General features: G+C 45.7%; 1 protein-coding gene and 1 long non-coding RNA gene across 5 annotated transcripts; one reads left to right on the top strand and one right to left on the bottom strand.

The window, feature by feature from the left end:
• Positions 1-1,973: 1,973 nt before the first annotated feature.
• On the bottom strand, positions 1,974-18,004 carry HNMT (histamine N-methyltransferase). 4 transcript variants are annotated; one of them, XM_056349902.1, is made up of 8 exons: positions 17,862-17,994; positions 16,219-16,301; positions 14,442-14,639; positions 13,475-13,527; positions 9,936-10,043; positions 6,437-6,567; positions 5,759-5,852; positions 1,974-2,729 (listed from the first exon to the last, which is right to left on the bottom strand). In XM_056349902.1, the coding sequence occupies exons 2-8, from the start codon at positions 16,278-16,280 to the stop codon at positions 2,374-2,376; spliced, it is 1,002 nt and encodes a 333-aa protein (XP_056205877.1). In that variant the 5' UTR covers positions 16,281-16,301; positions 17,862-17,994; the 3' UTR covers positions 1,974-2,373. The 4 variants fall into 4 exon arrangements, with proteins under 4 accessions (XP_056205877.1, XP_056205881.1, XP_056205879.1 ...); XM_056349906.1 differs by lacking the exon at positions 16,219-16,301 and having other exon boundaries at positions 14,442-14,637; positions 17,862-18,004; XM_056349904.1 differs by lacking the exon at positions 17,862-17,994 and having other exon boundaries at positions 14,442-14,637; positions 16,099-16,235.
• LOC130154125 (uncharacterized) lies at positions 15,907-21,312 on the top strand. The gene is made up of 4 exons (XR_008823609.1): positions 15,907-16,024; positions 18,437-18,542; positions 18,914-19,282; positions 20,408-21,312. It is a non-coding gene; the product is annotated as an uncharacterized LOC130154125 (long non-coding RNA).
• The last annotated feature ends 353 nt before the right edge of the window (positions 21,313-21,665 follow it).

The following is a 21,665-nucleotide window of genomic DNA, read 5'->3' as shown; positions in this document are numbered from 1 at the left end:
AATTAAAAATAATTTATCCCTTAAGGGTGCTCTTCTGATTCAGTTTTCCCCCAGTCCCTTAACAGAAGCAGCTGCATATACAGAATGGAGCTTGCTGTATCTTTTTTTCCCCCCAGTTTTTTAATGAAATTCTCCTCAGAAGCAAAACTAGTGGCAGAGGACTGCTCTGGCGTGTCTGCTTTTAGATAAGGAGTTTTCTTCTCCAGCCTGGGGTAAAAGTGCCTTTTCCCTCAGTGAATTTAGCTTTTAAATGAGACCCCGTGCAATGCCACGCACCCAGCAGGCACTCCCTCTCCCCAGCCTCTCCCTTTCCAATTAAAGAGGGGAAGGGGCTCATACATGCATCCACCGTGAATGTCCTGTTTGTGTGTGTATGGTCATTTCTTCCTATTCTTCTCTCCAGACCATCTCTGCTGTTCCTTGTCTTTCCTGCTGTCTTGCACAGTTTCAGAACAAACCTTGCCTAAAAACTCTAAAAAGCTTTTTTCTTTTTCTTTTTTCTTTTTTTTTTTTTTTTTTTTACCTTTGCTAAACCCAAAAGGAACAGGACCTGCACGTGCATCTTGTTGCTGGGTTTTGTTGTTGGGTTTTGGGGTATTTTTTGTTCTAGCATTTCTGTGGCTCCCAAAGGTACGTCATCCCTGACAGGGTTGATGTGGCAATATTCAGCGGTCAACCCCTTCGCAAGCACCATTTATAAGAGGCCACTGACAGCACAAAAGAGCTGCAAAAATAATTGTAACTTTAATTTGTTTCCCATTAGAAATGCATGGAGCAATCTGTCCTAATGAGAGTTTTTCTTTCTTTCCTGCTTGTCACTGTAGCTGCTTACAGATACACTGGGGTCTTCTAATGCAGGAATCTGTACATAGCACTGTGTAAAAGCAGCAATAGATTTTGTCCCATTCAACACTGAGAAATACCATAGAAACATTCTAAAATACACTGGAATCAATATTTGATCACCAAGACAAGTCTGTGTTTCAAATAATTCACCCTAAAATGAACATAAACCAGCTATTAACACCCCATATAGTTTCTTGTAAATCACTTAAAATTATTAATAATATATATTGTATCAGAAATATATATGCAAAAATAAAATACAATTGCTCACAGCTGAAGTATTACCTAAAGTAAGCCCTTTCAACACTGAGTCAGATTATTTCAATGGCATAAACCTCACCTGTCTCATGGGATAAACTGAGCATTCAGACTATTAAATTCATTCAAGCAACCCTATTGTATCCCACTATGCATTGTGCCTTGCAGAGAGCGCAACACTTCTTAAAGCTGTAAAATCATTTCGCAAAACAAATGCATCAACTACAAGAGCAGAGACAACTCCGCATGGAGAAGGGACCGAGGAGGTAAAGAATCTTCCTGCTGAACATCGTATACTATATATTGAACAGTTTTACCTGACATGACTCTATTGAAAATGAAACAAATCCCACTGAAACCTGTGAGTTTGGCATCAGAATTTCTTTTCGCTTCTTCATTGTTACACAGCTCACAAGCTATGCATGGCCCTTGCTGCCAGGCTAGAGAAAGGCTGTGGCCAGCAGGTTTGTGTGGCTAAATGAAAATAGCAAAAAGGCCAAAGCGACAGCAGTAGCTGGTTCCGAGCAAAGGCTTTGGGTCAGGGCTCGCTGGTGAAATCTACCTCTCCGGGATGGTCATTACCACTGCTGCACCTCAACCATTCTCAGCTGCTTCCCTCTTGCAGTGCCAGCGTGGACCTGGTACAGAAATCACTCTGCAGATGCAACCTCATAAAAACAAAGTAAAAATACAGGAAAAGGGAATCAGTTCCATTAGATGGAGCTGGCTGCAGAGGCAGGAGCAAGCAACCATCGCACGTGCTGAAGGTGTGAGGCCACTTTCACAGTAACTGGAGGTGTGAGATCTTGAAGTCACAAGCTCAAGAAATCCCACCCAGTCAGTCATTCTGAGCCTCTACTCTTGCCAGCTGCACTGAGAAGTTGTAATTTTTTTTATTTGGTCCATAGAAAGTTTTTAAATGAAGACACTGAAACCATGTACAGTTCATGATTATTTCTTAGGAAACGGTCAGGTTTCTGCAGGGCCTGAGCGGCTGGTGCAAGTTACATCTGTTATACAACATCCATATGATAAAGCAAAATTAACTGCTTAGTGAGTTACACATTCATAATTAGTGCAGAATTAATTGGATATTAAAGTTTACTTGTAACAAAAGACATTAACATTGATTTCTTAACAGGTTCCAAAAATTATATGTCAGTACTGAAGTTAACTGAGCCACGTACAAAATATTGGAAAATGTATTTCAGCTTTTAACAGTTCGTATCTGGCTATTTGCTTTGGATCAAGAGGCAAGGAGAGGTTAACTCATGGCTCAATCACTATGACACTCAGGTTGTTATTAAAAAGCACCTTCCCATCTCTTTCTTCGCTGCATTCAGGCTTTCTTAACTCCTCCATTACTTGACGCTTTAGTTCAGGAGGAGCAGTTTTTGAAAACTCACAAGTTTCCGTCAGGAAATCCAGCAACAGCTCCCCATCCTTGTTCCCTTCAACAAAGCAGCTCGTTATGTCCATGGAGGATGGGAGCTCATGGACCTGGTACTTCAGCCCAGCTGAATCCAGTATCCTTTTGATGTCAGCAGAAGAAACGTAAGAGCAGAGATCATCTAAAGGCAAGGAAGACCCATACTTCTTCCACAGATTTTCCCAGCCACTGGTTTCTGAGAGATAAACCACAAGAAAAATGCTCAGGAATAAGGAAAAACACTCTTTGAAGAAATTTTTGATCATCCGTTTTTTCAGTAGTTGTCCTCATTGTGAGTGGGATCTCTCCAGAGCTGGGACATGTGGTGGAGACATCTGCCTCCCTGCTTCTGTGCCTTGGGATTGGGGCTGCAGGAGGAGATGGACATACCTACCCTGGAGCTCCAGCACCTCCCACCAAGCCCCCAGCTGAGGCCAGAGCAGCTCAGTGCACCCAATCCTCCCTTCTTCCACTCCCAACACGCTGCACCCCTCTGCCTCGTGCACATAGGCAGTATCTCACAGGGACATCTTTCCTGTGTCCACATGCTGAGCACTAGCTATTCGGTGCCATCTTCTTGATTTAAACTATTCCCTAGATTTCAGCTGCCTGTTGGGAAGACCAAGTCCTCTACTATTCCTTCACGTAGTTACCCTGTGGTTGAGCTACACACGAGCTTCATTGAATTACTTAGTACCAGTAAACAATCTCTCTGCTACGTGAAATACGTAGGGTACAAAACTCTCATCACATTGTCTATGCAGCTGGATGTGTGATGGAGAAAAGGGCGAGATGGACAGAGCTCAGGATGAAGCTGCACCATCCTCCCAGCCTTTAGCCTTGGCTCCCATCACATGCTGTTGGGCATGGACACCGAGAGGGCTGCCCCTCACCCCAAGCAGACTGCCGCAGCCGTGCCAGAAGGACGTTTTGGCTGCATACTGTGTGGGTGTGCAAAGGTGAAGCATGAGGAAGGAAAAGGCTCCTGTAGCACCGCAATCACCGCCAGAACTGAGCCCGTGCCAAGCCCACACTTGCTCATGCACCTCTTCTCAAGGGACCCTTTACAAAGAAAACCAGCTGGGTAAGGTGAACCCTCCCCCCAGTATGTCTTCACATCTTTATTTTCTCTCAGCCTGGATCTCTGATTCAGCATTTCTGCTATAAATCACTTTAAAAGGGTCACCCAGAATGACTGGATGGGATGAAAATAACTCTGAGCCTAATGAGCAGCTCTTGAGAGTTATGACTATAAATCTCCATAACTACTAAAACCAGTTGCTCGTCGGTTTTGCAAATGCTTTATCTGCAAACAGTTATTTATAGTCAAATAAACAGTTTGGAGTTTAGAAGAGGGGCTACAATATTTTCTTTCACCTGGTGGAAATTGAATGCAGAGCACTAATTGCAGAAAATTTGCTGGTGTCAGTGTTGTGTGACTCAGTGCCATCTCTGAGCCGAGCAATTATACACTACCTGAACGCAGCATTATTATAATAGCTCTCAATAGGCTCAGCATATGGCACTACTTTTGTTTTCAAGGCGATGTAAACAGATTTTTTAAATATGTTAAAAATAACACCGCATAGCTCTTGCAACTTGCCTGCTCTCCCGGCGGGGCCGGGGCAGGAGGGACTGCAGCCTTCGCCAGCTGACCAAGCCCTCTCCCACCAATCCTACTCCCAGACTGGTTTTTAATTAACACATCCTAATGTGTTTGTGTTGGAGATGACATTACCTTTGTTTTTTGAAATTACCTTTGTTCTGCTTATATTTCAGTACCTCTTTTTGCTTCAGTGCTCATTTTCAGAGCAATTCCCCTTCCCCTCTCTTGATACTCTTCTTTCCCCCAAGGTTTTCCTCATCTTTTCCTCTCTGCTGTTCTGAGCCCTGCTCCTCTCTCCTATTTTCTTGCTGGCCCCAACAATTTCTGCTCCTTTTTGCTCCCTCAGAAAACACAGCCTCACCTGGCCCAGAGAGGATTTCAAATACTTTTGATGAATTCAAGTTTTTAATCACATTTATTTTGAATAGACACATGTTCCTCCCTGTATTCATATTTCACGAATATCCAAAGGGACAGGCTGAGCAACTGGAAAAGTGTTTCAATTAACTATACGCAGGTAATCAGCAATAGTCTGGTATTATGATCTATTCTGGTTCAGCCAAAGAACAGGAACAGTTCTTCTAAATCATCTACAATCAGATCATTTAAAATACAGATTTCTTGCAGTGAACTGCTTGAAAACACTTTAAACCAAAAACTCTTTGGAGAAAAATAGTTTGAATAAATTCAGGTCAGAGAAGTGTCACTTCACGGTGGACGCTTCATGAACACAAAAAAGGAACTTCATCAAACACATTACAGTTCGCAGACATATCCAAATCCAATAAAAAATTAAGCTTAAACCTCTGAACAAGTAACAACATCCTTGACAAAACTATGAGATGCAACTGTTTGCACAACTAAAATTTCCGTGGCTTATGTGGCAAGGTAAAGGCTTTCTAGAGTCAAACTAGACCTCACCATGGCACTACCTCTAGCATATCTTGCCCACAGTGTTAAAAGGCTGTTGTTTACTCCGCTCCCACATTTTCCCACTGGTTTGGCCACAGAGCCTAAGAACAGACTAAGAACGCTCTTTTCCACCCAAAACGATGATATTAAGGAAATGGGCAGTTTGAGAAGAAAATGAACCATATGTGCTCTAACACCTGCTGTATGGCACAGCCGAGTCCTGTTGTAGCTGTTTGCTTAATGCCATTAGTCTCTGGGAGTGAGATAATGAGGTGCCCAGCCTGAAAAGCCTTTCACAGAAAATAGCAGAGGCTGAAGGAGCTCTTGCAAGCGAGAGCTGTGGGATGGAGCCTCTCGCCTGCTGGAGGGCTCTCTGCTGCCATCCATCACTGGCCAGGCTATAGGATGGGGAAGGGCAAAAGGTGAGAAAAGACATTTTGTGCCCATGGCACGGGTTTGCTGGCCCACAGAGCCTTCGGCTTTACAGTCTGAAGCACAGAGCTGCACAGATATAGGTGGTGTGCAGAGTTCAGTGGGCGTAGATCAGCGGGCACCATTTGTTACTCAGTGCACCTCTGTCGGTGATAAAGGGTGTTGTAAATTAAAACGTGCATTGGTTTCTAGCTGGCCTGTGTTGAACTCACAGGAATCCCAAAGGTCCTCATGGCTCTTGCCATGTGGTGTAATGGTGGTGGGGCAGCTCTCACCTGACACCAGGATAATGAGGAGCTTCGCCTGTGCTTCCAGGAGGCTGTGGAAGTACCGGATAGTCGCTGGGACATCTTTCACGTAATACAGCATCTGGAAAGAGCGGAGATGCTTACGGAGACACAATACTGTCCAAGTGGATATTATAACTGGTACCACTAGGTAAAAGAAATGCAATGGGGGCAACTTTGGACAGAAAAGCAGCAGGACCACGAGACACGTTAGCGCAGCAGCGGGCAGCAGGCTCACACTGCACGCTGGGGGCTGTCACTGCCTTGCCTGCTCCTGGCTGTCCTGGGACCAAGCTCATGTTCATTCACTCATCTGGGATGAAGAGATTTGCCTTTCTTAGCAGTGAAGGTGGCTTGTAATGGCTTTCATAAACTTGGAAATAAAAAGGCAATTTCATGGAGAGGACAAGGAGCTTTGAAAACACTAGTTGAAATGTATTTTTAGTTGACTGCCACCCACAGCCTGGTTAATAGGACTACTGTGCTCAAAGTTGCTTTGCTGTAACCCATCTTTCATTTTTGCAGTTCATTTACCCTTAAGTACTTTAAATTACAGGGAAATAAACTCACCTTTCTTCCCCCTAGAGTGGATAATGAGGTCACATACTTCATGCATACTTTTAACAGCCAAGTCTTTGACAACATTTACTTTGCAGAGACTTTTACCTGGACCATGTGAATGAAGTCCCATTTTTTAGACTTCTTCTCTGCATTCATTCGACTTTCATATTCATAAGCTGTCTCCACATGCCAAGTAAACTTTACGTTCTCAAGGTTTGATGTCTCAGCCACACGCTCTGAAACACAGAAGGCAGGACAGTGATATCTCAATTGGAAATACAGGACCAATTTCCATTCTGAGCTTTGATACATCCAAAACTCATATTTAGGTAGAGAGTTTTGGTGCCAGTAGAACACAGCAGTGGAATATTTAAAACCTTGAGCCCGTATGTGAGAAAGGTCTTTGTAGGATGAAGTCTTAAGAGGGTCTGATGCTTTTGCCTTTGCACCCTCATTTGGGCTCTTCTAGTCTTTACCTCATTAAAAAAAAAAGAAAGAAACTCTTCCTCATGACTGGCTCAAGCTGAATTAAAAGGTGTTGGCTGGGATAACCAGTTAGGAGACCACAAGGGGCACATTTGATGGCAAATGCAAGAAGAGCTGATGGACCCTTCATTTAGGTACCGTGCAAGACCCACGTAGCTGAGCAGAAGCCAGGCCATGGCAAAGGATACCCCAGAGACTGAATAAGTAAATACAGGGCTCGAGGATGGATCAAAGGGGGTTTTATTTTAGAGAGAAGCACAATTAAAAGCTCGAGAAAGAGAAAGCAAATGGCTCACTCTGGAAATGTGTCACAGGGATGGTGGGAAAGGGAAGGAGCTTTGCTCCCTGGGCAAGGAGCCATTTCTGGACATTTGGCTTCTGAAGTGTTCAAATAATTTTTCAAAATCCCACCCTTTCAGCCAACTGCTTCAGGTGAAAGGGATAATGGTGTTTTAAAGCAAAGACTAGTATAAAGAGTGACACATGGTGTGCTTTCAGACCTTGATACAATGCACACCCAGCAACTGAGCAAAGCAGAAAGCTGGAGAAGTGGATTCAAGGAATAAGTTATACCAAGGGCCTGGCTCATCACTGCATTTCTTTGCCTTTTATAGCAGCAAAACCGAGAGATAATTTCATAATTTAGGGGATGCTGGAATACTAATGTCCATCTGCTGGCATATGGAGCTCATATCACTGCACTCCTGCCTGGCGCTCGGGATTGCCCCAGGACAAAGCTAACCCTGATGCGATTCCTGTGCTTCGCTGGAGTTAACATAAATTTAAAACTTCAATGGCCCAAAGGCAGACTGAGCCTTAGCTACAGAACACATGTTCAAAACAACATGATTTGCTAAGACCAGCGCCTTTACACCACTAATCAAAATGTTTCTCCTTTTGGGCTCTGATTAGGACATATCCCCATCAGACAGATGAGAAATGCTCCATCAGCGCTTATCTCCTCTCTGTTATGGCTGCAAATGGGCCACCCCTTTCGGATGCTGTTGCTGTTATTCTGTTCGCTTCCAGTTATCAGTCACTGGCCCCAGCGCTTGTGGTTCAGATTTAATTTGCCGTTTTAAACTCAGGCTTCATCCAGCAGCAGTTCATATCACCATCACAAATAATCTGGTGCAATCTGGTTCAATTCAATTGCTAGAGAGTCGGTGAGGAGGCATTAGAAAGAAAAGTGAATTGCTTCCCAGGGTGAGCTTTTAAAGTCAAAATTTCAGAAAGGGCAAACTCATCCTGATTGTGGGAAGTTTCTGCCCAAAGGTTCATCTGAAGCCAAAATGTACCACACTAACCATTTTGAAAAGTTTTCCTGAACTTTCTCCTGGGTTCAACCCAGCTTGTGGGGTCACCAGCACCCCAGCCACGGTCACCAAGGAACTTCACCTGGACACGGACCAGAAAAGAGGGAAAGGCACAGCCTGGCCACAGGGCTTTGAGGAGTTCCTCTGTTGTGTGATGCAACCTAAGAGAAACCTCAGCTTGTCATCACTGCACATCCCAGTATGAAGTTTCTCTTGTGAGCTTGGCTTCTCCTTCCCAAGGAGAAAGTATCTGGTTAGGCAGAAAGCATAACTACTGAATCCTTGGAGGCGCAGATAATGTTTCCAATTCTCCCTGGAAATTCTTAGGGCTGAGAAACCTAATTAATGATACCTACTGGGGACATGATTAATTACCAAATAAGAAAGTTTAAAGAAAGAAATTCAGATTAATATTTCATTTCTGGTTTAGCATAAAACTTAAAATAAGGACAACGTCTCGTATTTTCTTTGACTTTCTTCTGGAAAGAAACTCACGGAAGTAGGCTAGGACTGCCAGTGGTGGTAGGTGGTAGGACCACTAGGAAAATTCAGCGCAAATCCAGCCCCACACACCTGTGGTCCACTGCCCAGACAGCACAGAAATGCTATGGGCAAGTGCCAGAACTGTCTTATCAACAGAGCAGATGCTCTGTTGCCCATCCTTTAGTATCTCAGTCTGGAGCGATGTAAAAGTTCCTGGGATTTTGCACAAGCCATCTTTTCAAAGATCAGTTCCATGTGATACAGAGGCAGATAGAAAAAAAATGATGCGTTTCGTGGAAGCCTTTGGTACCTCCAGAGACATCAAACTCCCCCACTACAGGGAGAAAGGGATTGTTACCATATTGGGTTTTTTCCCCTTTGACTTCCACCAGTTGTTCCATACTGGGAATGCTTCTTTAAGGACTTAAGCAAGAGCGAGAGTTGGAAATTTACAGTGTAGTTTTACAGCCTGGTATTTACTAGTTGGGAGCATTTCCAGCAGCACAGGCTGCTGAGGAGGTTCATTCATTACTGCCACGTCCATCCATCCAGCAGCTGCTTTCTGGCAAGGTACTGCTCACCGCCTGCGGCGCTGTAGCTGGTGTCATCTCCCTACAAGACCATAATGACCTGCTAAGGTAAAGCCTGGTAGGTGTTAATCCAGTGATAATCAAACTGTGGATTGATATTTAATGCTCGATTTGTAGGGCAATTTGCCTGAAGCACTCCTGCCTAACATTCAATCCTCCCTGGAAAATGCTTGGCTTTCCTTCATCGGTGGTGCTCAGACCTTTGGGCTGGTGGAAGGAAACAAGCTCTAACGACATCTTTTCTATCCATCTTGTTTTCCTTTCCATGTTTTCTAATTCAAAGGATGGTAACTAATTTAGTGCAACACCATGAGGTTTAGCAATTTGTTATTTGGAAACGATTTTTAAGATATGCGAGAATTACCACGAGGGAGAATTTTCCCTTTGATGTTGAGGAAGATCCTGATTCAGTGCAAGTTGAAGGAGGAAGAACTTTCTGAAATGTGGGGATTTTACTCTATTCCCATAAAATCATTCATCAGTTCCCACCTTGCTTAGCTTTTAAAGTCTGTCCAGCCCAAGTGTTTGCCACACAGAGTTCTTTGCAATGAGACTGAAGATTGTTGAAGAGCAGTGATGGCAAAAAAAGCATAAAACAGTGAGTTTTTTTAACTTTTAAGAGCCAGTTCTGACAAAAAAGCATTTGAATGTGGGGTCATGCAGTGTTCAACTCTTTTTAATGCATTTAGCATACTGAATGTAAATTCAATTTATTTAAAGTAAAAATACCTTTGTACTTGCAGATTTGGTCAGCACTCGGCTCTATCACGTCATTGTTGATGGGGACCCCTGGATATCTGGCTTGTACTTTTGAGAGGACCAGCAGGTCGATCTCACCTAGGGAAGCGGGAGACAGGAAACACAAGGTGAAAGCAAAGCTCAGGCAAGTGTTACCTCCACCACCATCACATCCCCAGTCTTGAAGACCTATGCCTGCCATTCAGGTATGGAAAACAAACCACACAGGCACATGTAGCTGCTTTGTATTCTTAGCAGATTGTCCCTGAAGATTTAGCTCTAGGGTTTCAGAAAAATATAAATACCAGTCCCAGCTATCCTCATTCCTCCTCTCTGACTACCACCATCAGTGCCAAGGGAAAACCAGACACAGTCATGCATGGCCTGAGCTCATGTTTTGTGGACATGGGCTAACCTGCTGGGGAGGATCCTCAGTGGCTCTGACAGCACCAGTTCTGACGGTCCCGTCACCAGTGGACCTGACAGGATTTCTTAGGATCAGTAATAGCATTGTTAGCCAAGCACCTCACTGGTTACCAGGGCATGTGGGTGAGGGAGAAAAGAGTATGTGTTTACACTGGAATCAGAAACAACCTTTATATCTGTTTGTCTTTAAGTGTCCTGTGACTTGTTCCATAAGTATGACGAATACTACACATACCATTTGTATTTATCTAACCCCTGTTTACAGAACACCCCAGAGCTGACTGTACTTTTTTTGGGGAGGAGTAGTTCTCTCTGGACATTGTTCAGGCCAGATACAATTATTTTACTGTGGGAAGTACCAATAGATCCAACATTTCAAAATTTAAAATGAGCTGCCATTGCTCTTGGTCACCTTTCCCCATCCACAATAGAGGAAGCTCAAGGAGCTGATGCTCCTGCTGAGACACGTGTCCAGGGACAGCATCACGCTGGCTTGCTTAGCTTTCTTAAGGCTCATGTCTGCCTGTTGTGCTTGAATAAATTTTAGGTGGAAAAAAAATAACAGAAGAATAAATTATGGTAGAAAGAGTGAGACAGAGGGTATTGGTGGCAAATAATATAGAGCCAGGGGTCATGTTACCAACAAATATTGAACTTTTATAATACCATATCATAAAAATCCCTGCAAATTAACAAAAAAATCTGTACTGAATGGAAGATCATCCAGCAAACCCTGACAGCCAGACAGGCCCTTGCTGAGGGACCGTGCAGGGATGGCCCCCATGGTATTTGCACAGCCTCTGCCCACCCTCATGATTTTCAGTGCCCCTGGGCTCCTGCCACTTTAGTGTTAGCTCACTTACACAGAAGATGTGAGGTACAAAAGGAAAATATTGGGGATTAAATAGCCATAATGTGTTCCCCAGAGCTCAACCCAGCACACCAGGTCCTCCCCCAGGAAGGTCCCTTTGACTACAAGGAGATCTCTGCCTGCTCCTGGCTCCACCACACATCACCTCGGGTCAAAATCAGGCACCCCAGCCCAGGTCTCACTGGCTCATTTAAGCCCTGAGAATTTAACATAAAAAGTGAGGAAGAGTTCAATTTTTTCAGACTTACGTGTCTTTCTTAAATCAACTGATAACACCAAAATTTACATGGCATCTGTGCAAGCATGTTCCTTGAGGGAGGGAAATTGAATTTCTGAAGTAAGATAAATAGATGCAGCTTTGCTGTCACTGCAAACCCTGTATTCTGCTGAAAAATCAGAGCAAAGCCAGTCATCCACAGGCTGCCGTGGTAAAATTTGGGAACACAGGTTTTGTAATGAGCTACTGCAATATTTTGATTTTTGGTTGCTTTACCAACTTCCTGTAAAATGGATTAGCCCTTGGAAAAGGTGTGCAGGTCCTAATAAAAAAATAATTTTAATTTTGCATTTCCATATGCAGATAGGTTAATATATTCCTTTCCACTCTTCTGTGGCCAAACCACCCTTGTATTGCTTTTAACCAGAAAAAACACCCCTTTTGATTCATAATTTAATCCACAGCCTTAATTGACTTCAGTTAGCTCTTTTATATGCAAACAAGTGTCCTGAGGCATTTTACAGTCAAATCTGTGGCAGCTTGCATTATCAACAATTTGGCAATTAGGCTATCCGAATTATTTAAACTCTCCAACACAATTACCTTTTAAAGGCTACCACTATGTTCACCATTAAGTTTCTAATTAAACGTTTTACGTAACGGGATAGTTTATAGCACAGTTGCTACTTTATAGCAGTGTTGATGACTTTTATGGTTTTTAAAGGTACAGAGTGCTGCGCGCTGGAGTGTGAACTTAATAAGGCAGAGGCTGTAGGCGAAGAAAGGCACTGTATATGGGCGTGTGTAATGGGATATGATGCTACATTAAATGGTTTGCTTGTCTCTCGAGGTGGGAAAGTGGAAAAGAAACACCTCCCTTCCGTGCTCTCTCCCTGCGAAGCGCAGGGGCAGGTGAGGCCAGGGCAGCAGCTCCATCACTGCCCTCCGACACCAGCCAGGGTTAGCTGGGGATTTGGGAAGCTGCTCCCTCCTGACCACCCGAGGACCCACGACCTGAACAAGGCAGAAAGCAGCAAGGGTCTGGTAATTTGGGGGGTTTTGCATCACAAAATGAGCTTTGCCTGCATGCTATTGAATGTCCATCATGCTAAGCTGGAGCATCCCTGGTTAGGGAGTTGTACCTCACCTGCCTAAAGCGTTCCTGTCAAAACCAACATTTTTGGGAGCAGAAGAATGGTTTTCTTTGTTTGGAAAGCGATGTTCCTGCTCTGTCACACTGCCTGTTTTATAAATAATACCCACCATTTACATACAATTATTTTTACTTATTAGGAGAGATTGACAAGGCTGAGATTAGTCTTTGGAGATAGTATGACTAAAGCATTCAAACTGAATTAACTGTTCATAGAGAATTTAAGTTTGATGACTTAATGGGCAGAGCAGAATTAGAAAATTCATAGACTTTAATTATGGGGGAACTTAAGGAAGAACTTAATGAAAAGCATCCACTCGATGTTATTGGTATTGTTTTTCCACCCAGTGAACTTCAGATAAGACACTCTTTCTGATCTCTTTGGATTTCTTCTGGAGCTTACATTCAGCTCCAGTGCTGTGGGGGAGGGTAGATCCCGGAGGGTACAGGCAAAACAGAAGTCAGCCAAGGCAGGAGGCAGCGATGGTGAGGAGTTATCACCTCAGTAAATAGTTACAGGGGAAAATAATTTCAATGCCAGTAAAAATTTAATAATCTGAGGAATCTAAGAGATTATGGCACTTTTTTTTGGCATAGAAACACTATGGGGCAGGTCAAGCCTTTCCCTATCCTTGAGGAGCAATGGTGCAGAAGAAGGTTTCTCGTGGAGGACATGCAAGTATCAGGGTGAGGAGGCACAAGCTGTTTTTAGGCAATGTGGCCACACACCAGCTAACACCATCTGTCCCCCGGAGCTTTTCAAGAGAAGACTTGTTTCCCACTTGGCTCCTTTCTGCAAATTTTAATCCTCTATTCTTGAAAAAAAAGGTAAAAGCACATTGATATTGAAGTCCATAGCATACCTGCTCCACCACCAACGCTCAGAATATTGATTGTAGACTTCCCGTTTCCAATACTGAAAAACATTATTTCTGTGTTTTAGGAGAGCTTCCCGGTAGAGAGGGTTACATGCATTGCGCGAAGCACTGGAGATCCCATGAAGACTACAATCTGCAGAACAAAATCAAATGCAACCTGCACATGTACAGGTGTGCCGGTGAGCTGGCAGGAGGGACCAGGTTCAGAACTCTGCTCTTTGGAGATTCCCAATTTCCCGTTAATATGGCAATTTGCAGGGGAGTTCTGCTTTCATTACATGTGCATACAAGCAGAAGCAGGTACATGTCTTCTCTGTGTCTGTGCTTCGAGGACCACAGCAGCTGAGCAATTATTTGTAGAAGTTTTACATTTTGCAAAACGGGAAGGAAGAGGGAAGAGTGTAACATGCTTAAAATCCCTTAGCAAGGTCTTGGCAGAGCCATAAACCTCCAAGCCCAGAGAAGGGCCTCCCCGCAGGCAGGATTTGATGCCAGCTGCCTGCTGCCCGAGCCAGCCCGCAAAGCGAGGGCTCCATCAAAACCCACGCACCAGCAAAGCAGGAGCATTATTTAGACATAGCAGAGAGGGCCTAAATATTACCTGAAAAAAACTACTTTTGAAAAGATGTTTTCAGCCAAATCTAATGTTAGAATATAATATCTGTTGCTCTATTTTAGGGTTGATTCAGGGTAAGCTGTATTTGCATGCAAGGAAAGAATCCAGCCTTATCTCCCCGCTGCTAGGCAGGCTCCAGCCCAAAGAGCAGCCGCTCAGCTGCGTGTACAAACAAAACTCCAGCCAAGCCCTATCAGAGCCCCACAGATGGGACGGCCGGCGGGGAGCAGCAATCTGTCTTTTGCAGGCAGCCCCCCCAGCTCAGCCGAGCCCGTCACCGCCGTGGGCCCATGCCCAGGGTTGTCCTTCAGCCCCATGTGGCCACCTCCATGTTACCTTGCTATCACGGCGGGCAGCTGCCTCTGTATGAAGCCATGCATGCACTGGTGCTCGGTTGAATTCGTGAGGAAGAGACGGAAAGACTGGAGGTATCTGGCAGGGTCGGTGCACAGGCTCCTCATGGGTGATGCCATGCTGGGGGGCAGAAGGGTGCTGGAGGGGAAGGTGGCTCCCTGCAGCTTTTCTTTCAGACCTAGAGAAGGAATAGCAAATGCTGCAGAGGTACAAACCAGCATGCGCCCAGACTTTGCTCTGTGTCCTCGCCCCTGCCACTGCGCCTTAGAGCACTTAAAAAAGTATTATGCAATTTTGCAATAGAAGCTGTAAATCAGGTTTGAGCAGCAAAGGGTGATATGTCATCTTTAATCTGCGCAGAGGAAATGCCAACACTTTTTAACTGTGCTGACACAGGGCTTTGTTAAAACCCAGTAAAAGGGTCTTTAGACAGTTCTTAAATAAAAGAAAAATTCCCCTATTTCTTGAAGGCATGGAGAGGCTCCAAAGACTTGGTCTGGATTAGAAGAAAGTGCAGCACACATCTCCAGAGATGCTGGCAGATGTCTCTATCTGCTTTTTTAATCTTTTGATGTTCTTAAAGGGAATGTTGACGGTAGGGTGAAAACAATAAAAACCTTATAATGCACTCTTTATTTTTCTAGTTTCTCTGAAGATAATGGTGTGATTCCCACGGGCTAAGTACTTAATTCAGGAAAGTCATGTGAGCTACAGGAATGGATGTTGTGCTAAACCCAGCTTATACAGTCGGGAGCCGGGGGAGGCAGGGTGTGCTATCGGGAAATGTTGGGCTGTACCCTGGAAAGTGCACAAAGATGTGCTCATCCCCTCTTAAACCACAGCTTAAGTCCACCATGTCTTGTCATAACTGGCAAGGAGAAAGAGGAACCCTTCTCCTCCTCACAAGTCCTGTGCTTAAGTACTGCACCATATCTCCCCAGCGTCTCTTAACCCATCTCCTCTGGCTTTCCAGCAGAGGTTATAGCCCAGCCACCTCTTGTTATTTTTATCGCTGCCTTTGGACTGTCTCCAGCCAAGCCCTGTTGTTGTTGAAGCACAGCAGCCAAGGGTGAAAGCCTCCCACGCACAGACATCCCCTGGCTCCCAGCGCAGCCTGGACAGCTTTCCTCACCCCACCGGGACCCCCCTGCCCCTTGCCTTCACTTACCAGCCTGACCACTGAAATAGAAACCATGGACTTTTTCCAGACTAGTGTTGTCCCTTTGGACTGTAATTCTGCCCTCTGTTGTGCTCAAGTCCCTCTGAGCTGCAGATCAAATAGCAACTGTCCTGTCTCTCCTCCAAATCACGAACAGAGACACAGAAGAGCAGTGGGCTCCGGTTCCTACTCGCCATTACCTCCCTTTCTGGCACTGAACTGCTGATCATTTTCCTGACTAACTGTGCAACCATTTTCCCACCCACCCAATAGCTGTCTCATCAAGGCCACGTCTTCCTCCCTTGTTTATGAGAATGTCACAGAAGATGGTGCAGCCCTAAAGCCCCTGTACAGGAACACCTCCTTCTCCCCTGTACAGCTGGGCTGCTACACCGCCGGCAGAAAGGTGGGTTTGGCACAGTTTCTCCCTGACATCTCCACATTGCCTGGCCATTGTCTTATTCTCTTCCTGGCTCTCACTCCTTCTTGAAGGATGATTTCTAGGGACAGCCTTCATGCTGAGCAGCTGCAGTTCCTCAGCTCCTCCTCCTGCCCCCTCTTCGACCGTAGCATAAAATGCTTAGCTTTGCCAGCTTTCCTTTGCTGCTCATGCCAACGTCCAGGTTGTGACATGCTTCGGGTTTGCAGCCCATGAGCCACATCTCCACATGTCCCAAAGGCTCCTGCAGGAAGATGAACAGTGAAGGTTGGAAGCAGTGCACCTTCTCCAGTGCATGCTGCTACAAGAGCCATTAGATCAATTAGCAATGCCTGCTCATTGCTGTACTTGGGGAAGTCCTGAAGAGCAGTGGTGACCTCTGAAGCAGGAGCCACGGTATGATATTCCACCCATACCACCACCGAGGCATACCTGGCTTTTGGCATGCTCCCCGTTCCCCACCCTCTCAGACAGCAAAGTGCTTTCAAGGGAAAAAACAGCAAAAATGAGTATGTTAAAAAGCAATGATGAAAAAGGCCTGGTAACAAACAGATGGCAGAGCTTTAAAAACTTTGCTGGATCTCAGATGCCCACGAGACCGGTCAGAGTGGCACAGGAAGGTGACAACCTCCCCAGCCGCAAAGCTTTCCCCCCCACCGCCTGCTTCAGCAAGCCTGGTGCGTTAGATAAGACAGGTGACCTGGCCCGTGCATCAGACAGACCAACAAACCACAGCTGGATTGACTCTGTCAGGTGGGGGGCGATGGCCCAGGCATCACCCACCACTCGCCCACAGGCAGCACGCTGCCCACGCCACCCACCGGCTCCGCTGCTGCGCCTCAGCCTCCGACCCATGGCCCCCTCTTTGCCCATACGGCAAAATCCCAATTAACCTCGGGAAAGCAAGGATGTATTTTGCCAGAGAGCATAAGGAAGCAAACACCTGGATGTATGTCAGGTGAGAATTCCTCGCTGCTAACCCACCCTGAAGATAAAGCGGTCGGTATATGCCCTGTTTACCCATTCCTCTGCTCTGCCCAGCTCCTCGCTTTTTACTTTAAGTGCATAGAGGCTTTGCTACTTGCCACTAACAAATTTTACCGTCTTCAATCTTGAAAAAATATTTTGCAGTTAATAAGAGGAGATTTAGATAATCAACCTTTTTTCTATGCCTCCCTCTGCTTCCCATGATTTAATTTGCCCACGTCCCCTGCTCAGCAGTCTCTAATGAGCAGCTGAGATTCATTTTCATGTTAGGTGCAGTTCACGGAATTTGTCTCATTTATTTCATTACGATTTTGCCTGTTTGAATGTGCTCTATTTATTTCCTGATGGTTTTTGCTGTTTGAACGGCAGCCAGTTAACTTTAAAAATGAGTAAAGAAAAGGAAGAAAAGGATTTTTTTCTGGATCAGGCTGATAGAAACTTTTGGATAATAATGTTCTCTTGCACATCTTCCCTTCAGCCATAATCCAGATTTATATGTAGCTCCCTAAAAAGATTGAGGAGTTGCAAAACCAGACTCAGTGTTTACACTGCGGTTACTTGTTCCAACCCTGGTTTACACCAGCGCCAGCAGAATTAAACCTGCTTTATGCTCCCTGCAAAACCCTTTAAACCTTCCCCAGGAAGCCAGAGAACAAAGTGACCCTGCCCTCAGCCGTCAAGTATTTGCAGCCGGAGCTTGGGCTGATTAGCAGAGGATTACGCCTTGTTGCTGAACACCAGCAAAACACGGATCCCTCTCGCAGGAGTTGAATGCGATCTGTGAAGCTTGTGCTCGCCTCGCCGCAGCCATACTTACACGCGCGCAGGCTGTGTCTCTCGGGGTCGTGGGCTCCCACGGCGCGATGCCACTGCGGTGCTTGGGACACGCTCCCGGCCGGCCACCTTCCCGGCAGCTGCTGCTGTCCCACCCCCGGGGCTGCGACGTGGCAGCATGGAGGAGGTTTTGCTGCCTGAAAAAGGAGCGAGCACCATCCTAGCCTCGTGCGGTGGCGGCTGCCTGCAGAGGCAGAGCGGGCAGTTCAAACCCTGCCTGCCACATCCACCCGGTGCCTTCCGCATGGTGCCCACCAGCCATCCCCCAGCCATCCCCCGGGACACACCTGGCACGGCCACCAGTGCCCCGGGAGCGTTTAAACACAGAGCTCTATCGATGTGTTAATTAAGACTCCGGATGAAAAATAAAGCCCTGCCACTGGTATAGAAGAAATGCAGCTCTTGACAAATTGGAAATAGTTGTCTCAGTGTGTGGCACGTGGTGACGTGCGGGATCATTTACAGTTTGCCCATAGAAGCCTACCATTACAGATTACCTTGCTTTTTAGCTGGTTTTCTTGCCAGCAGCTGAGATTTTGCTTATCCCTTACTTTCCAGGGCTGAAGCAGTGGGAAGCATTTTCTGAGCTGCGTGCACCCTCCACAGCCCTGTTTGGAGAAGTTTTATCCCAGGGAACACAAGAGCGAAAAAAACATTGACCCAGGTCTGCTATCACACTGTGTTTTGGTGTTCGGAGCGTTAATAAAATATTTGCTCTGTGTGTGCCTCAAATTATTCATTGTTCCTTCATGTTTAGTGAGAAGGAATTTTTTTGAGTTAAATGAAGACGTTTTCCTTCTGGACATAGATGGAGAAATTAACTGTTCACATTACAAAAGTCATGTAAAAGAATACCAGTAATGTTAATAATAAAGCTTTCAAAGCACAGTTACAGGAAGAATGGCTGTAGTTGGAAGTTTAGTTGAAAGTTTATGGAAAGAAAGATTTCATATCAACATTTAAACTTGTTCAGCTAGAACAATGAGGGTGTGGGAAGGCAATAACCGCTGCATTTTCTTCTCTCTCCATACACAGCACCATTTCCAAACGACTTTGAAGGAAGGATATCCAAAGACAAAGACCCTTGGCAAACAGCAATGCCAAAGCCATGCAGGAGGGATGAGCAGACCCACAACTGTTTTTCCATTTGAAATTGACAATCACGACTTCAAGAGGCATTTTAAGGAAAATGAAACCCCAGCTACTCTGTCAGACAGCTATGAATTGAGCCAGCTCCTCTTGGCTTGCAGTGTCCCAGCAAATGCTGGTTCTGCAGCAATGGCTCTCACATGGGCTGTGGGTGCAAGCCCTGCTGCAGCGGTGGCCGTGCAATGCTGTGCAAAGCCCTGTCCTGGCTCCATACCAGCGATAAGCACTCCTGTTCAAACATAGCTGAATAGCAAGGTCAGTGGTGGTTTCTGTTTTCCTGGTTTTCTCTGCAGTTCTGGAAATCCAGATTAATTGGCATCACCAGAGCTGTGCAAGTTGGTCAAAAGAAAATAAACTCAGTGCATCTGGTCCATGCTTTTCTCCCTGTGCCACCCACTAAATATGAATTTTCCAAGCGCCAGTTGCCATTTAAAATGAAAGCCTAAGTTTAGAGAGCCAAAAATACAGATTATATGCATCTGGTGCTTTTAAGTGCTTTATGAAAATAAAAGATGCTGCTGTTAATTTGCTTCTTTAATTTCCCCTGGAGACATATTCTGTGAGCTTTAAGCCAAATCCCAGTCGTTTCACTCTGACGTGGGCTCAGTGCTACCATGGTGCAGGGTAAATTGGGAGAGGGGATGCTGCACCACCACCTGGACCTCACTTCCCTTGCCCCCAGCCCCGTCCCTTCCCAACGGTGTCTGTATGATGCCCTGCAGATGCACCTGTGCCCAGGGCAGGGCTGCACTGAGCCAGAGGCTACGAGCCAGCAGGGAAGAGCAGGAGCCAGGCCAAGGGCTGGCATCATTCTGCAAAATGAAATCCTGCAGAGAAGCTTGTACATTGCCCCCAGGCAGATCTATGGTCTTTCTTCATTAATGTGGTTTTACACTGTTTAATATCAATGCTTAGAAAAGAAAAATCACCTCCTGTGCCATTTTACCATACGTCCTCTTATATACAGCACTGTCCTAGATGGCAGGAGGCTGAGTTATTGAAAGGAGATCCCACAAGCCTTGAGGGCATCAATATTTGGGAAATAATAGCTATTGTGCATTAAACATCTCTCTGTCATGACAGCTCAGGGGACAATTCACAGCTCTGTAGATACTTGGCCAACAGTGTTGTGGGATAATATTAAAACACAAAGCTGTGAGTAAGACGAGTCCACCCAGAAACCTGGCAAGGACCCAAGTAGTTGTCACTGGCCCCTTAGGTGAGGCAAGAGCTGGGAAAAGTCAGCATCTGCAGATTATTTCCTTCTCTGGAGTAAATCTGCAAGGGTTTTGGCTGGAGATTTATACTCTGGGAAGGAGGAGAAAGGAATTAAATGTTACAGTCTTGGGCCAAATGAATCACTACCATTTTTTCTCTCAGGGATGCTGCAAGCGCTGCAGGGAGACAGCCCTTGCTGAAGGAGGAAAGGCGCAGGGGAACATGCCCTGGCACATGCTCCCCGGGGTGGCCACCAGCCATGTCCAGCAGTAACGTGGGGTTTCCTGTACGTTGTGCTGATCCATAAGCTCCAACAGCCTCGTCAGTCCCATGGTAGAAGTGGGAATAGCAGCATAAATTTCTCCACTGAAGATATAGAAGAGCTGTGATAACTGCTTAATCAATTGATGCCTTCAGGGATGAAAGTGCAATCTAAGTTGACAAAAAAGCTGGGTGCAAGCAGGATATTGGGACTGGCTGCTGGTTACACATGATGACAGCTGTGTGATGCTGATTTTATCTTGGAAGGGATGGGAGTGCCGGAATAGACCATCCATCACGTGCACAGCTGTAGCAGCCCCCACTGGGGTGAAGATCCATCCCTTTGGAGCAGGGATTCAAGCGTGGAGTCACAGCTGAGCAACATGAGCTTGGGAACAGGCAGGGGATGGATCCCCCTGCCTTAATAAAACCTGAGAGCCCAAAGTACAATGGGTCAGATGTAGGAAACTGGATTTTCAAGAGGCAGCAAGAGTGGGAAAGGCTGGGCAGGGAAGACCTAATTTCTATCCTGTCACCAGACTTCAGAGCATCTGTGGGTGGACCAAATATCTGAGCCCAGAGATCCAGGAGTTTATTGGGCTTACCTCTGGATTTGATTTAATCACACTCAGCCAGCCTGATAAAAGCAGAAGCTAGATGTTGCTTAATGTCTAAAGAATTAGTTCTGCTGTCTTCTAATAAAGCACGCTGATGTAAGCTGGAGTTGATAACAAGATTGCTGTGCTGGGGTAACAAAATCTCATTTTGCAGGACAACCTAACTGTCAGTGCCAAAGAGCAGACAGGTTATTGCTCACGCTCCTCCAAGGTTGCCTTTATTAAAATGGAAATTTCCAAAGCTTTGCATGCACACACACGTGGCCACAGGTGCTGACATCCTCCTGGGGGGGAAAGGGGCTAGCTGCAAGGCCACAGCCACCTCCTTGCTCCTGCTGCTCATGAGCTGAAGCCCTTGCAAAGCGGGGTGCCCTGGGGGACCTCTCTGCCGCAGGTGAAGGGGTCCATGTCTTCGCAGCCCCCACCCTCACCATGCCTTTGAGGTAGCCTTGGCAGGTACAGCAGCCTCGGGTGGGTGGGATGCGCTCCCCCACGGCTGCACCCTGTGAATTGCCCATGTGATGTGGGTGAGGGTTTGCTCT

The sequence above is a fragment of the Falco biarmicus genome, chromosome 8 (assembly GCF_023638135.1).
Source record: "Falco biarmicus isolate bFalBia1 chromosome 8, bFalBia1.pri, whole genome shotgun sequence".
Lineage (NCBI taxonomy): Eukaryota > Metazoa > Chordata > Aves > Falconiformes > Falconidae > Falco > Falco biarmicus.
Note: the sequence above shows the minus strand (reverse complement) of the source record. Positions and strands in the feature narration are given on the sequence as shown.

Excerpts from the sequence above, each read along its gene's own strand:
- HNMT (XM_056349902.1), bottom strand. The coding sequence starts at position 16,280 with ATGTGGCTCATGGGCTGCAAACCCGAAGCATGTCACAACCTGGACGTT. Across the intron at positions 14,640-16,218 it reads GACGTTGGCATGAGCAGCAA|AGGTCTGAAAGAAAAGCTGC; the intron begins AGGAAAGCTGGC and ends TATTCCTTCTCT. Across the intron at positions 13,528-14,441 it reads CTGCCCGCCGTGATAGCAAG|TATTGGAAACGGGAAGTCTA; the intron begins GTAACATGGAGG and ends AATGTTTTTCAG.